Source organism: Schistocerca cancellata, chromosome 1 (assembly GCF_023864275.1).
Source record: "Schistocerca cancellata isolate TAMUIC-IGC-003103 chromosome 1, iqSchCanc2.1, whole genome shotgun sequence".
Classification (NCBI taxonomy): Eukaryota; Metazoa; Arthropoda; class Insecta; order Orthoptera; family Acrididae; genus Schistocerca; species Schistocerca cancellata.
Window position 1 is genome coordinate 1,163,202,906 of NC_064626.1, and position 16,848 is coordinate 1,163,219,753.

At 43.6% G+C, this 16,848-nt stretch overlaps 1 protein-coding gene across 1 annotated transcript in view; it reads left to right on the top strand.

Annotated features, from left to right (window-relative positions):
• Nucleotides 1–16,848, top strand: part of LOC126138248 (nephrin-like) — a 179,966-nt gene that overhangs the window by 111,973 nt on the left and 51,145 nt on the right. Inside the window, exon 9 of the mRNA XM_049915219.1 lies at nt 5,292–5,451. Within this exon, the coding sequence (XP_049771176.1) occupies nt 5,292–5,451 (160 nt within the window). The remainder of the gene's footprint in view (nt 1–5,291; nt 5,452–16,848) is intronic.

The window sequence follows — 16,848 nt, forward strand, 5'->3', positions numbered from 1 at the left end:
GTACTTTCCTGTTTTAATCGTAGAATCCTGGGCATTCACGGCTGGTGTTTGTGATATTACTGATTACAGGGTGTTTCAAAAATGACCGGTATATTTGAAAGGGCAATAAAAACTAAACGAGCAGCGATAGAAATACACCGTTTGTTGCAATATGCTTGGGACAACAGTACATTTTCAGGCGGACAAACTTTCGAAATTACAGTAGTTACAATTTCCAAAAACAGCTGGCGCTGCAAGTGATGTGAAAGATATAGAAGACAACGCAGTCTGTGGGTGCGCCATTCTGTACGTCGTCTTGCTGCTGTAAGCGTGTACTGTTCACAACGTGCAAGTGTGCTGTAGACAACATGGTTTATTCCTTAGAACAGAGGATTTTTCTAGTGTTGGAATTCCACCGCCTAGAACACAGTGTTGTTGCAACAAGACGAAGTTTTCAACGGAGGTTTAATGTAACCAAAGGACCGAAAAGCGATACAATAAAGGATCTGTTTGAAAAATTTCAACAGACTGGGAACGTGACGGATGAACGTGCTGGAAAGGTAGGGCGACCGCGTACGGCACCTACAGAGGGCAACGCGCAGCTAGTGCAGCAGGTGATCCAACAGCGGCCTCGGGTTTCCGTTCGCCGTGTTGCAGCTGCGGTCCAAATGACGCCAACGTCCACATATCGTCTCATGCGCCAGAGTTTACACCTCTATCCATACAAAATTCAAACGCGGCAACCCCTCAGCGCCGCTACCATTGCTGCACGAGAGACATTCGCTAACGATATAGTGCACAGGATTGATGACGGCGATATGCATGTGGGCAGCATTTGGTTTACTGACGAAGCTTATTTTTACCTGGACGGCTTCGTCAATAAACAGAACTGGCGCATATGGGGAGCCGAAAAGCCCCATGTTGCAGTCCCATCGTCCCTGCATCCTCAAAAAGTACTGGTCTGGGCCGCCATTTCTTCCAAAGGAATCATTGGCCCATTTTTCAGATCCGAAACGATTACTGCATCACGCTATCTGGACATTCTTCGTGAATTTGTGGCGGTACAAACTGCCTTAGACGACACTGCGAACACCTCGTGGTTTATGCAAGATGGTGCCCGGCCACATCGCACGGCCGACGTTTTTAATTTCCTGAATGAATATTTCGATGATCGTGTGATTGCTTTGGGCTATCCGAAACATACAGGAGGCGGCGTGGATTGGCCTCCCTATTCGCCAGACATGAACCCCTGTGACTTCTTTCTGTGGGGACACTTGAAAGACCAGGTGTACCGCCAGAATCCAGAAACAATTGAACAGCTGAAGCAGTACATCTCATCTGCATGTGAAGCCATTCCGCCAGACACGTTGTCAAAGGTTTCGGGTAATTTCATTCAGAGACTACGCCATATTATTGCTACGCATGGTGGATATGAGGAAAATATCGTACTATAGAGTTTCCCAGACCGCAGCGCCATCTGTTGTTGAAAATTGTAACTACTGTAATTTCGAAAGTTTGTCTGCGTGAAAATGTACTGTTGTCCCAAGCATATTGCAACAAACGGTGTATTTCTATCGCTGCTCGTTTAGTTTTTATTGCCGTTTCAAATATACCGGTCATTTTTGAAACACCCTGTATTTGTGTAATGGGCATGGAGCCGTGATCCAAGGCATAGTTATTTGCCTGACGTATCATTTTCCAATGTTAGAGACATCAGCAGAGGCTTCAACGACTCTGAGAGCAGTTACAGTCTCAAACAAGCTCAGCAAGTCGAACTGTTTCTACGTAGCTACGTAACGGTCGGTGCGTGACGTCATCAGACTGCTGCACAAGATCGCGGAGTCGCGCCGACATATGCTATTGGAGCTTTCAGAAGGGGAGGAGATAGTAGAGCTTCTAATGAACAACAACCAAGTAAAGGGAAAGTTTTCCTTCCATTTGTAAAAGCTATCACGGATTGCATCAGCAAAGGACTCGGGAAACACGATACTCTTAAATACGTAATGCAAGCCATTTTTTCTCGGCTAATTTCGGTCCAAAACATGCGGAATTTACTATGGTACATACGTGACCTTTCCCGCTTCATCCAGTGCAGTTTCATGAAGTTCCAATATGTGGCGACGCTTTACGTAGCCTTCAAAGTGCGTTCTAAGCAGAGAACCTTCATTGAGTTTCTTTTGGCGGAAAACCAGAGCATCGCAGATATTCCTGGGCGCTTGTAGAATGCCTGAGAGACCTGCCAGTGAACAAAAGCCCGGTGAGTCGTTGGGAGAGACGTTTGTCATCATCGCAACAAGGTCGGGCAAGCATGCCCAAACAAATGCGTGCCGACCGGCCGCACGCAGCTCTGACTCTTATCCGAGCTGATAGACGGATCAGAATCAAACAAGTCGCCGCTCGACTGGAAGTCTGTTGGTAGTGGTGACACACTCATCCACCAGTTGGGTTCCTCTTCGCCTAACTGAAGACCACAGAGAGCAACGAAGGACCATGTATGAAACAGCCGGCACTTTTTGAGGGTGATCATGACAATTTTTTGCCCAACGTTGTCACAGGCTATGAAAAATGAGTTCGTCACTTCGAACGCAAACAAAACGGCAATCCATGGAGTGGTGCCACACCACCTCCCCTTCGACGAAAAAGTTCAAATCCGCACCGTCAACCGATGGCGATAGTTCTCTGCCACTCTGAAGGGGTTATTCTGTTTTATGTCCTCCCTCACGTAGCAACGATGCGATCAAGTCTGACGTGTATTGTGCTATCCTCAGGAAACTGAAGATACGACTCGAGCGTGTTCGACACCACAAAAAGCCAAACAAAATTATCCGTCTCCATGACAACGCAAGGCTTACAGAAGTCTGCACACCCAAGAGGAGCTCACAAAACACCATTGGATTCTTCCTCATCCAGCATACAGCGCAGATCTCACATTTTTCGACTTCCATCAGTTTGGCCCGCTGAAGGAAGCACTACGAAGGAAGAGGTAAGCGTAATGGGGGTGGGGGTTACTGATGAAGCAAGATGTTGGCTCCGACGTTGAACAGTAGGGTGGCATGCAGGCATACAAGCTCTCCCAGTCGTCGCATTGAATCGAGATTAATTTGAAAAGTAGAGTTTTTTAGCCAAAAGAGTGGGGAATAATAAGGTGTACTGGAATCCTGAATAAAACTAAGATTTCAGAAAAATTAATGTGTTACATCACTTATTGATCGCTACTCGTACGGAATTGATACAGGTTTTAAACCAACAATTGTCAGCAGGCCGGTGTGGCCGAGCGGTTCTAGGCGCTACAGTCTGGAACCGCGCGACCGCTACGGTCGCAGGTTCGAATTCTGCCTCGGGCATGGATGTGTGTGATGTCCTTAGGCTAGTTAGGTTTAAATAGCTCTACGTTCTAGGGGACTGATGACCTCAGAAGTTAAGTCCTATAGTGCTCAGAGCCATTTGAACTATTTTGAACAATTATGGTGCGCGAATATCTGAACACTGCAAACGACTTACGCCCGCCACTTGCCGTAGCAGGAATATATAAAATCCCTTTTAGTTGCGGCCTAGCCGGCCGCGGTGGCCGTGCGGTTCTGGCGCTGCAGTCCGGAACCGCGGGTCTGCTACGGTCGCAGGTTCGAATCCTGCCTCGGGTATGGGTGTGTGTGATGTCCTTAGGTTAGTTAGGTTTAAGTAGTTCTAAGTTCTAGGGGACTTATGACCTAAGATGTTGAGTCCCATAGTGCTCAGAGCCATTTGAACTTGCGGCCTACTGTACATAGGAACTACAAAAAGAAATTCCAACATTCGCGTCAAGGAAGAGCAAATGACGCCTAGGCAAGACGGATAAATTAGCAGTAGCATATCATGCACTAGCACCGGGAAACCACCCAGTTCGTTTCTCTGACACTATAGTTTTAGCAAGATCTAATAACTACTATGCTAGATTACACAGATAGGTCACAGAAATACAAAAGCACAAAACCAATTCCATAAGAAAAGGCGTTGTGGGCGCTTGTGTTAAATAAAACAAACAGCACCAACTCTTTCCCACTACAAACACCATATCACACACCATGTGATCAAAAGTATCCGCACACCCCCAAAAACATACATTTTCCAAATTAGGTGCATTGTGCTGCAGCGTACTGCCAGCTACGCCATATCAGCAGTTAACTCCCCCGGCGAAAAGATAAGGCAGCCAAGACTCAGTACGCGCCACAAGCAAAGATAAGAGCGCGAAGGTGAGGTACTGGCAAATACGCTGGCTCGCCAGCAAAAGGCCTCGGCTCGAGTGTTTTATATTGTCCACTCTTTGTTTTGTTAGTTATTTCGCAAATTACCCACTGCAACACTCGAAACCTATGTAACGTCCCCTTAGAAGAATTGTATACGAGACTGTGCTTAAACTGACACACAATATTTTTTAGCGCAACGCAATCTGACTTTGAAAAATCCTTACAAAAGAATGGCCCTGACTAACATTAACCTGTACCTTTCACGAATGACTTACCTCACAAAAATCTTCGTTACTCGAGCTACTGCAATACGGCGAGCGCCACTACTGCCAGCTAAATAAAAGATTCAAACTACTGAAGGCACTAACTATTGATAGACATAGTTAGCAAATGAAAGATTTTAATAGAGAACAAACAATGTATTTACCTTAATATCATCACAAGTCATAATATATGTAATTTCAAAACTCCGCCATCTCTCTCCTCACATCCACCACTGCTGGCGGCTCATCTCTAACTGCGCAACGCTACGCGCTGTTCACATCCAGCTGCCGCTGCCCAACACTACAATGGCAGACAACAATGCAAACTAGCCACAGACTGCACACAGCACAGCCAGCGATTTTCATACAGACCGCTACGTAACGTTGCCAATAAGAAAATATAAACAGCCTACTTACAACACCATATCATACACCATGTCATCAAAAGTATCCGCACACCCCCAAAAAAATACGTTTTCCAAATTAGGTGCATTGTGCTGCAACGTACTGCCAGCTACGCCATATCAGCAGTTAACTCCCCCGGCGAAAAGATAAGGCAGCCAAGAGTCAGTACGCGCCACAAGCAAAGATAAGAGCGCGAAGGTGAGGTACTGGCCAATACGCTGGCTCGCCAGCAAAACGCCACGCCTCTAGTGTTTGATATTGTCCACTCTTTGTTTTGTTAGTTATTTCGCAAATTACCCACTATAACACTCGAAACCTCAGCGAGCTGGTGCGCATAGTCTCAGCTTGCTACTGCTGGGTATCCAGAGACAGAGAGGATTATGTGAGTATGTGGTGTGACGTGTGTGGTGACGTGTGCCAGGGCTCGCCGCTGGAGCACCGGCCGGCGTCTGGGGTGATCGTGAGCAACCAGAGCCTGGCGCTGCAGCGGGTGCGGCGGCAGAGCGCCGGCCGATACGTGTGCGCAGCCGCCAACACGCAGGGGGAGGCCGCCTCGCAGGAGCTGCACTTCCGCGTCAAGTGTGAGTACTGGTCACTCCTGTCATACCACACCGAGTACCGTGTGTGTGGCCTCTAGACGACCTGCAAACAGGGCAGCCATGCACTAACAAGGGGAGGCCGCCAATTGTGAAATTCGTATTCGATTCATACTGCGCATAATAAAAGCCCATGGCCAGAGGTGTAATGTGGCAAAGCACCAAGATGCACTTCTCAACCACTGTCGAGAAAATCGACAGTTAAAAGAAACCGTTGCGGTGAAATACTCTCTACGATTAATACTTTTCTACAGCGCCGTGGCGCAGCGGTAAGCGCTCGGGCTCGTAATCCGAAGGTCCCCGGATCGAACTCGCGCCATGTAACTTTTTTTTATTATTTGTTTTTTTGTAATTAAAATGTATACACACACACACACACATATATATATATATATATATATATATATATATATATATATATATATATAAAATTGCCGGCAATCAGTTGCAACAAATATGCATATAATAAGTTGTTGAAAGTCGTTTGTCGTGGAAAAACTGGCGACTTCGAACATCATTACGTTTTCCGCAAAAAAAAGTTGTATTTCACAAATGTTATTCATTGTCTTCATAATGTTTACCACGTATAGTTAACGGAAGACATAGAAACGATATTCCGAAACGAATACGTATAGTGTAAGTCAAACGTTCGAATTAGAATAGAGACCCCACGAACACAAATTTGCTGTGGCAGGTATGAAATATAAACTCCGTTACTCGCTCGTTACACTTGAAGGACAGATGTTGAATGGGCCGAAACGAGCCCCCGCATAACAGCGTAGTTGCCTGCTAACTTCGAAAAAAGGTAGATGCGGTCCCTAGCGCAACTTATAACATCGTCGAAAATTAGTGCGTACGTGAGAGCTATAGTACACCCTGTTAAACAAATGGAAGCAAGGAAGCGGTACAATTGGAGAGCGATCCGGGCCCTTCGCATGAAAGTGCTGTGATCGAAGAAGATTCTATACACAGTGAACTGGCGAAACAACAATTGAAAGATGCGTTGGTGTATTTTGAAAGCCTCCTTCGTAACAGTAATCGCATCGCAGCAGAACCGTCATCACCAATCATATATATATATATATATATATATATATATATATATATATATATATATATGTGTGTGTGTGTGTGTGTGTGTGTGTGTGTGTGTGTACATTTGAATTACAAAAAACAAATAATAAAAAAAAGTTACATGGCACGAGATTCGATCCGGCGACCTTCGGATTACGAACCCGAGCGCTTACCGCTGCGCCACGGCGCTGTAGAAAAGTATTAATCGTAAAGAGTATTTCACCGCAACGGTTTCTTTTAACTCGATTTTCTCGACAGTGATTGAGAAGTGCATCTTGGTGCTTTGCCACATTACACCTCTGGCCATGAGCATTTATTATGCGCAGTATGAATCGAATCTGAATTTCACAATTGGCGGCCTCCCCTTGTAAGAGGGCAGACTACAGTATGTGATTCCTGTCAGGCAAAGAAACAAAACAGTTTATATGAACATACAGAGTGTCCCAAAAAGAATGACCCGATTTTAAATAGAATTGTTTATTAGGAAGAAGGGCTTAACACCTACAAATTGCATACTAAATTACTTAGAAAAGACAGAAGTTTATAAAAATCCATCATAAATGTTCAATATGTCCTTCATTGGCTGCACGGACGACATGTGGCCGACAGCCGAATTCATCCCCAACTGAGTGTAAGCTGTCTTCTGTCACTGAAGCTACAGCAGCAGATATTCTGGTTTTTAGCCCATCAGTGTCACGAGGTAAGGGAGAAACGTGAACACATTGTTTAACATATCTCCAAAGGAAGAAATCACATGGTGTTAAGTCAGGGGACCTAGGAGGCCAAGAGTGTAAAGCCTGGTCTCGCGGTCCTGTACGCCCTATCCAACGTCGAGGCACGTTGGCATTGAGGAAACTGCGCACGTTGTTGTGCCAGTGCGGTGGTGCTCCATCTTGCCGATAGATGAAATTGTCAGAGTCAAGTTGTGGGAATAACCAGTTCTGTAGCATTGCAAGATATGATTGTCCTGTTACGGTTTCTGCCTCAAAAAAATAGGGTCCATAAACCTTGCTTTGCGAAACAGCACAAAAAACATTCACTTTTGGTGCATCACATTCGTGTTCAGTTGTTTCATGAGAATTTTCGAGCCCCATATACGCACATTATGACGGTGAACCTTACCGCTAATATGGAATGTTGCCTCATCGCTGAATATCAACCGTGACATAAAAGTCTCATTTTCCATGTCCTCTAGAATAGCATTGCTAAAGTCCACTCGCTTCACTTTGTCAGTCTCTCGAAGAGCTTGTGCCAGTTGTAATCGGTATGGTTTGAGGGCTAAACGACGCAGTAACACACGCCACACTGTCATGCTCGGTAATGCAAGTTCTTGGCTAGCATGACGCTTAGACTTGCGGGGTCTCCGCTCTAATGCTCGTCGGATTTGTTCCACTCTTTGTTCAGGAACGCGTGGCCGACCAGGACTTTTGCCTTTACAGTGGCACCCTGTTCCTTCAAACTGTTTATACCACCGTCTAATGTTCTTTCGTGATGGTGGTTTAGCACGGAATCGAATATGAAACGCCCGCTGAACTGCGGTCACTGATTGAGTACGGCTAAATTCAATAACACAGTACGCCTTCTGTTGTGCGGACGCCATATTGCGCGAGACTAGCTGCACGCTCCAGGTCAATGCTCGTAGCGACATCTAGCGGATTTTTTCTGAAACTCTAGACCATACCCATTACATCTAGTGCTGTTTCAGGTACCTAGTGACATTTGTCTCAATACTATTACAAATTAAAATCGGGTCATTCTTTTTGCGACACCCTGTATTTCCGCAAATGAACGGCGAGTCTTGTAATTTTACTTCTCATATTACCTACGAACATCATAACATTTATTTCTGAATTATCTCCAGATGATCACATTGGACAAGACATTGTTAAAGAAAGCGTGTAATAAGGACTATTATTCTAAGTGAATCTTTAACATACACAAAAATTATTCTGTACTTGGAATATTTTCTCGACATCTTGAAGACTAATTCCTGAAAATGTTTGGCCCCGTCGTCTTAGATCCATTTCCCCTTGATTGCATTAATTGAAACACTATTTTCACTGGTTCCCTTAACATTCATTTTTTCACCAAAAACTGTTTCTAAAAGACGTCACAGAATATACAGGGCGTTCGGAAATTCCCTTTATAAACTTTTAAGGCTTGTATAGGGGAGTGAGGACAAGGGTGTTTCAAAAATAACTTTAAAACTTTAAAAATTATCGAAAGAAGATATAGAGCTAGGTTTAGTGTTATTTTGTAAGATTTTCTCTGATGCAGTTTGCTCCAGGATTAATTCCCATATGCTGTAGCACTTTCACCCTACCAATGTTACCATTATTAAAAGCAATAACAGCATCACTGCCCCCCCTCCGTCCCCCATTTTAGTGTCTTCATTCCAACAAAAACATTTTTTGGTAGGCGAGTGCATATAAAATGATTTTTGAACGACTCATTGGGATTTTGAATCTGACCATGCAGACACTTCTTCAGTAATTCAGGATTTGCCAGGTCTCTGTAAATAGGTTTTATGATATCCATGACTCCTGCTGGGATGGAATATTTATGGCTGTTTGAACTGTTTGAGTACTGGACATTGCGGTAATTGCACCATGAATCAGGTCCAGGAGGGTAAAGGTGGTGTACTGGTTTATCATCAGTTGACAATCTGTGGAAGAACGTAGCCCATACTGCCTGCTTCATTTTCACCAAATCTTCAGTATTATTTCTAACGGCCATCCCATAATACTGCTGTAATTCGTCAATCATTTTGTCTGTCAGCCTGCCTCTTATGGTTTTATCATCAGAAAGTTTCTTGTCTCTCAAACTTTGTTTCAACTTCCTGAAACTGATTCCCATCCTCTTCCGGACATGACCAATACAAACAAGTAGTTTAACCTTTATAAAACAGCAATGCACAGCCTTCTGTATAAAAAATTACCAATTGTATTAGATCTTGAAGTAATGCACGTAAAAATTTTTAACATTTTCAACTGGTGTTGATTATATTTAAAAAATAAAATACTTCCCATGTGAGTTTGTAAGTGATAAGGTGGTGGTCCATTGATCGTGACCGGGCCAAATATCTCACGAAATAAGTGTCAAACGAAAAAACTGCAAAGAACGAAACTTTTGTAGCTTGAAGGGGGAAACCAGATGGCGCTATAGTTGGCCCGCTAGATGGCGCTGCCATAGGTCAAACGGATATCAACTGCGTTTTTTTCTAAATAGGAACCCACATTTGTTATTACATATTCGCGTAGTACTTAAAGCAATATGAATGTTTTATTTGGCCCACTTTTTTCGCTTTGTGATAGATGGCGCTGTAATAGTCACAAACATATGGCTCACAATTTTAGAAGAACAGTTTGTAACAGGTAGGTTTTTTAAATTAAAATACAGAACGTAGGTACGTTTGAACATTTTATTTCGCTTGTTCCAATGTGATACATGTACCTTTGTGAACTTATCATTTCTGAAAACGCATGCTGTTACAGCGTGATTTCCTGTAACTACCACATTAACGCAATAAATGCTCAAAATGATGTCCGTCAACTTCAATGCATTTGGCAATACGTGTAACGACATTCCTCTCAACAGCGAGTAGTTCACCTTCCGTAATGTTCGCACATGCATTGACAATGTGCTGACGCATGTTGTCAGGCGTTGTCGGTGGATCACGATAGCAAATATCCTTCAACCTTCCCCACAGAAAGAAATCCGGGGACGTCAGATCCGGTGAACGTGCGGGCCATGATATTGTGCTTCGACGACCAATCGACCTGTCATGAAATATGGTATTCAAGACCGCTTCAACCGCATGCGAGCTATGTGCCGGACATCCATCATTTTGGAAGTACATCGCCATTCTGTCATGCAGTGAAACATCTTGTAGTAACATCGGTAGAACATTACGTAGGAAATCAGCATACATTGCACCATTTAGATTGCCATCGATAAAGGGTGGCCAATTATCCTTCTTCCCATAATGCCGCACCATACATTAGCCCGCCAAGATCGCTGTGTTCCACTTGTCGCAGCCATCGTGGATTTTCCGTTGCCCAATAGTGCATATTACACTGGTTTACGTTACCGCTGTTGGTGAATGACGCAAAATCTGTCATCGTCCCGTAATTTCTCTTGTGCCCAGTGGCACAGTGAACTGTACACGACGTTCAGAGTCGTCGCCATGCAGTTCCTGGTGCATAGAAATATGGTACGGGTGCAATCGATGTTGATGTAGCATTCTCAACACCGACGTTTTTGAGACTCCCGATTCTCGCGCAGTTTGTCTGCTACTGATGTGCGGATTAGCCGCGACAGCAATTTGTCTGCTACTGATGTGCAGATTAGCAGCGACAGCAGCTGAAACACCTACTTGGGCATCATCATTTGTTGCAGATCGTGGTTGACGTTTCACAAGTGGCTGAACACTTTCTGTTTCCTTAAATAGCATAACTATCCATCGAACGGTCCGGACACTTGGATGATGTCGTCCAGGATACGGAGCAGCTTACATAACACACGCACATTGGGCATTTTGATCACAATAGCCATACATCAACACGATATCGACCTTTTCTGCAATTGGTAAACGATCCATTTTAACACAGTTAATGTATAACAAAGCAAATACCGTCCGCACTGGCGGAATGTAAGGTGATACCACGTACTTATAGGTTTGTGACTATTACAGCGCCATCTATCACAAAGCGAAAAAAGTGGTCCAACCAAAACATTTATTTTTCTTTATGTACTACACGAATATGTTATAAAAATGGAGGTTCCTATTTTAAAAAACACATTTGATATCCGTTTGATCTATGGCAGCGCCATCTAGAGGGCCAACGATAGCGCCATCTGGTGTCCCCCTTCAAGCTAGACGAGTTTCGTTCTTTGTAGTTTTCTCGTTTGATGCTTATTTCGTGAGATGTTTGGCCCGGTCACTATCATGGACCACCCTATATATATATATATAGGGTTTCATTTGCATTTTGCATATATAATTTTATTCGGAAAATTGCAAATTTTATGAAATAAAAATCACAAATTGTGAAAAAAAATTTTCCCTTCTAACTCCCCTTGTAAACTCCCCCTCACTTATCGACCTTAATGACAGTGAAAAATTAAACCGCGTGTACCTAATGGAAATTTGGGAAAAGCAATCGTCACCAAAGTTAATCTGTCGGTAAAGAGGGAGGAAAGGGTTACATCTAAATGAAAGAAAAATGCAAATGAAACTGGTGGAAATTAATTTTGAAAAGGGGTAAAGTTAATAAAGAAAGTAAATGTGCGGTCGTCACGTTAACAATTAATTGGCGCTAATTAGATATTTGAGATTTGGGGGAAATTACGGTCCCCAGTCCTAAGGACAATTACTGTAGTAACTGAAAAAGAAAGGTTATTACACATATAATTAGCAATAGAAGTGTGGCAACTGAAGGTTGACACATGTAGTGTGAAAACTGAAAGTTTGTCAGAAGTAATAAATTTCGCTACACTCTGATTTAATTTAGCAAATGAATTAATAAAACCGGAAAATCGAAAGTTAATTTAGTGACTAAAGTTAATAGTGAGCTTTCTTTCTGAAGCACATCGAAATTCAGTAAGATACGGTTAGTCTTGGACTACCTCAAGAATCATTTCAAAAGCTACTTGAATCTACGCAATTTAGAAATAATAGATTTAACTTTGAACTTGAATTAAATGATTCTGAACAATTAACAATAGTAAAATTTAGTACGTACCAAGCTGAGCTGCAGTCACAGGTAAGCTAAAATACGGTAACAAAACTTGCACTCTTAATTTGTGCTTGTGTAATCTAAATATTGTAGCCAGCTATGAATACCTTAACTGAACTTTGAAATTAAAGCAGTGAAATCGAATGATGCTGGCGTTTGAATTTCAAGGACACTCGGGTTCATTCCGGAAAAGGAAGGGACCCTGCTTGGTAATGCAATTGGGACAATGAGCAACAAAGGTTCATGCTACGTTGCTGTCACTTAGTTATGAAAATGGATCAGTTTGAAAAGCTGAGGTCTGCCATACAGTTCTAAAACTTTACGTGCTTCCAGTCTTCCTTGTTGCTTGAGTGAAGGTTTGAAGCCGTCGATCGAGAAGGTGGCGACAGTCACTCATTGTCGGCCGTCGCTGTTGCAGAAGCTGGATATTGGCGCGCCTTCTTCTCGACACGGTCACCAGGCGAAATGAGCTCTTGATGTGCGCCAGCTAATGCTTCCCGTCTGCGACACCGTGTCAGAAACCATCATAGCAAGTCGAGCGCAATTACATGCTGCCGAACCCCGAAAGCGCGGCAACTCGCGGGAGCGTCACACAACACACCTGATCCACTGCACCACCCCTGCCAGACTCTCCCTCTGCCCGCGCTCCACGCGACACAGTTAACACTACCAAAGATCCTAAACACTTTGGTTCTCCACACGACCTATCGATGTATTCGTTCGATAGCATAGTTTTCCCTAGGCCAGACCCAGCGTATAAATACAAATAATATTCTTCACAAAACAAACCAATTATACATCGACATAAATGCATAAATATATACAAATAGTACAACAATTACAATATACAAAGACACAGAAATGTTATATCTTCAGGTAACAAAATGAGGAAAAATATTTGCAGTGCAATAGATGGAAATAGGAGGATATGCATTTCCGGCGTTACACCCTTAAGTCATTTAAGTTGATTCACTGTTCCGAGGTTATGTACTTCTATGTTACAGATATTGGCAGTTGTTCTTGATACGACTTGTTGAATATTTACTTCGTCGTCTTTGGTGAAGGAATTTGCATGTGTTTAGTAGCACTGCTTTGGCAGCACCGTCTTCGATAGTATCTTCATTGCTATTATGCAGAGCAGGCATTGATTGTGTCTTGCCGCTAGCATACCGGAGCCTACTGTCGCGCTCTATACATGGGAGTCGTTATAAAACCCGACTTCTGCTGTAACAGAATGGTCGTCCGTCGTAACCAGTCCCCTAGTGGACACTACAGAGTGGCTGTTTGCAACATACTATGGGATTCGGGTACCTGGCGGAAGACAAGTACTCGCAGTAGCACTTAGAAGTGCAAGGGCTCCAATGGTCCAGGCAACACAGCAGTCGGACAACAGACGACTGAAGGCACGTGCTGTGGTCTGAAGATTACCTCATTTCAAATGATGCAAAGCGTCCAGCTCAACGGCGATCCGATGATGTGTTTAGACCACACTGTGTGGAAGGCATAGTGAAGGCGGAGAGGGTCTCTGCAATTTTTAGGGGAGTTTTTCGTACCACGACTGGGGTCCATTCATTGAGGGTGCCTCGAACATAAACCAAGACGTTTACTTCAACATTCTCGGTGGCAATGTGTTGCCTTTGCCTACAAAGTTTTCATGATTTCCATGCTGCGCCCACCACCATTTTCCAACATGACGGTTGTAGAGTTCACATGACAGTAGGCGTATCTTCCTGGCTTGACCATCACTGATGGATACTAATGCACCTCACTTGTCCCGCTAAATCACCTGATCTCAATCCGATCTCAGTGACTGGGACTATCTGGAATAGTATGTGAAACGTATCAATCAGGTTTCCCACCATTTGGTAGCCGTATCTTACTTAACCATCAGTGGTTGGTTTCAGATAGATATGCCTCATAAAACTAGTAGTCTTCCTTCCTCGCCTGATTCGGACCGCCATCGAGGTCAGAGGCGGTGTTACACAGCAGTAGTACAATGTCTCCTCAGGGTGACCAGTTCTTTGTTTGATGTGCTCATTAATTTCTCTCTCACTACTAAAGGTGATCAGAGGAGCCGTCGTGGGATGTAGTGGAAGCATACCCACGTTGCATCGTGAACTGGCACACTCTTTCGAATGTTCCAGGCTGTAGCCAAATACCATCACACGCTACGTGAATACACAGTTTAACTGTTTGCGTATCACCAACTGGTTGAGCATACGCAAATTCTCTGATGGCCCACACAAGCAAAACTCGCGGGATTGAAGTCTGGTGATGCAGGCGGCCAGGAGTAATAGCCTCCTCATCCAATCCAACTCCTGGGGAAACGTCATTCAGATGCTCAGAACAGTGACACCGTAGTGAGCTGCTGCTCCATCGTGCATGAGCCACACTACCTGTTGTATTGCTGAAGGCACGTTCTCCAGCAAACCAGGCTGAATGTTCTGCAGGAATTTCACGTGTGTGTGTCCAGTGAGGAGTTGCGGGAATACGAATGGTTCCAACAGGTTGTCGCTATTAATCCCAGCCACACAATGATACTAAACAAATGCTAACATAACAGTTCAACCATTTTTTCTGTAGCCCAAGGATGACAACTGGATTCGTTGATTATGGTTAATTAATACGACAAAATGTATAATATAGTTTACCAGTACTAATTATTAAGTACTTTATTACACACTGCCCAATTTGAGACGCAAGCTGACATGTACTTCTTTGTTAGTTTCCTTGTGAGGAATCGCTTCCTTCTTTAATAATTATCTTACACAGGGAGACCTCAGTTATAACCCTATAACACTGCTGAATGTGCAGGGTCTAGCAGAAAGGCATCATATGTATTATAAGTATTTTTTTAAGAACCTTCCGGTTTTTTGTGTATTTCACATGGATATAGTTGTAATGTAAATGTGGGTGTAAATGTACATTGAAGCGCCAAGGATACTGGTATAAGCGTGCGTATTCAAATACAGATATATATAAAGTGGCAGAATACAGCGCTGCGGACGGGAACGCCTACATAAGACAACAAGTGTCTGGCGCAGTTGTTAGATAGGTTACTGCTGCTACAATGGCAGGTTATCAAGATTTAAGTGAGTCTCAACATGGTGTTATATTCGGCGCACGAGCGATGGGACACAGCATCTCCGAGTTTGGGATGATGTGGGGATTTTCCCGTACGACCATTTCACGAATGTACCGTGAATATAAGGAATCCGGTAAAACATCAAATCTCCGACATCGCTGCGGCCGGAAAAAGATCCGGCAGGAATGGGATGAACGACGACTGAAGATAATCGTTCAGCGTGACAGAAGTGCGACCCTTCCGCAAATTTCTGCAGATTTCAATGGTGGCCCATCAACAAGTGTCAGCGTGCGAACCATTCAACGAAACGTTATCCATGTGGGCTTTTGGAGCCGAAGGCCCACTCATGTACCCTTGATGGTTGCACGACGCAAAGCCTTACGCCTCGCCTGTGCCCATCAACACCAACATTGGACTGCTGATGACTGGAAACATGTTGCCTGGACGGACGAGTCCCTTTTCAATTTATATCGAGGGGATGGACGTGTACAGGCATGGAGACAACCCCATGAATCCATGGACCATGCATGTCAGCAGGGCACTGTTCAAGCTTTTGTAGGCTCTGTAATGGCGTCGGGAATGTGCAATTGGAGTGATATGGGATCCCTGGTACGACTCTGACAGGTGACACGTACGTAAGCACCCTGTGCGATCACCTGGATCCATTCACTGCCATCGCGCATTCCGACGGACTTTGACAATTCCAGCAGGACAGTGCGACAGCCCACACGTCCAGGACTGCTACAGAGTGGCTCCAGGAACACTCTTCTAAGTTTAAACACTTACCCTGGCCACGAAACTCCCAAGACATGAACTTCATTGAGGATATCTGGAATACCTTGCAACGTGCCGGACACACACAGTGGTTATGGTTACTGCAAGCCACACCAGAAGTTGGGAAACGGGGCCAAATTTCAAGTAGTTCACTGTCGAGTTGAGATTTTCACAAATGTTTTATTCGTCTCTTACAGAAACTAGCAGTACGGCAATAAACAGCCTTTTAAACGCGCCGCTAACGGCAATCAAGTAATTTATAGAATACAACAATTTAAAATTAAAAAAAACATAGAAGCTAGCAGTACGGCAATTAACAACATTTTAAAACACGCTGCTAACGGCAATCAAGTAATTTATAGCAATACAACTGTTTAAAATTAAAACAAAAAAAAACACAGAAGCTATCAGTACGGCTATAAACTACCTTTTGAAACACGCCGCTAACGCCAATCACAGTAATTTATAGCAATACAACAATTTTTTTAAAAATTAAAGAATATTAGTAAACAGGCTACTAAAGTAAATACAGAACTTTGTTAATAAAGTACGGTGAGGTAGTGAAGCTACCAACACCGCCATTAAAAAAATTAAACAGGTCTCGCCAAACACACGATTAATGGCAACAAAAGAGATTTACAAACTTGGAGGAATTAAAAAAAAATTAAACAAAAGTGTCCTGGAATATCATTAGAACATAACAGATATGAC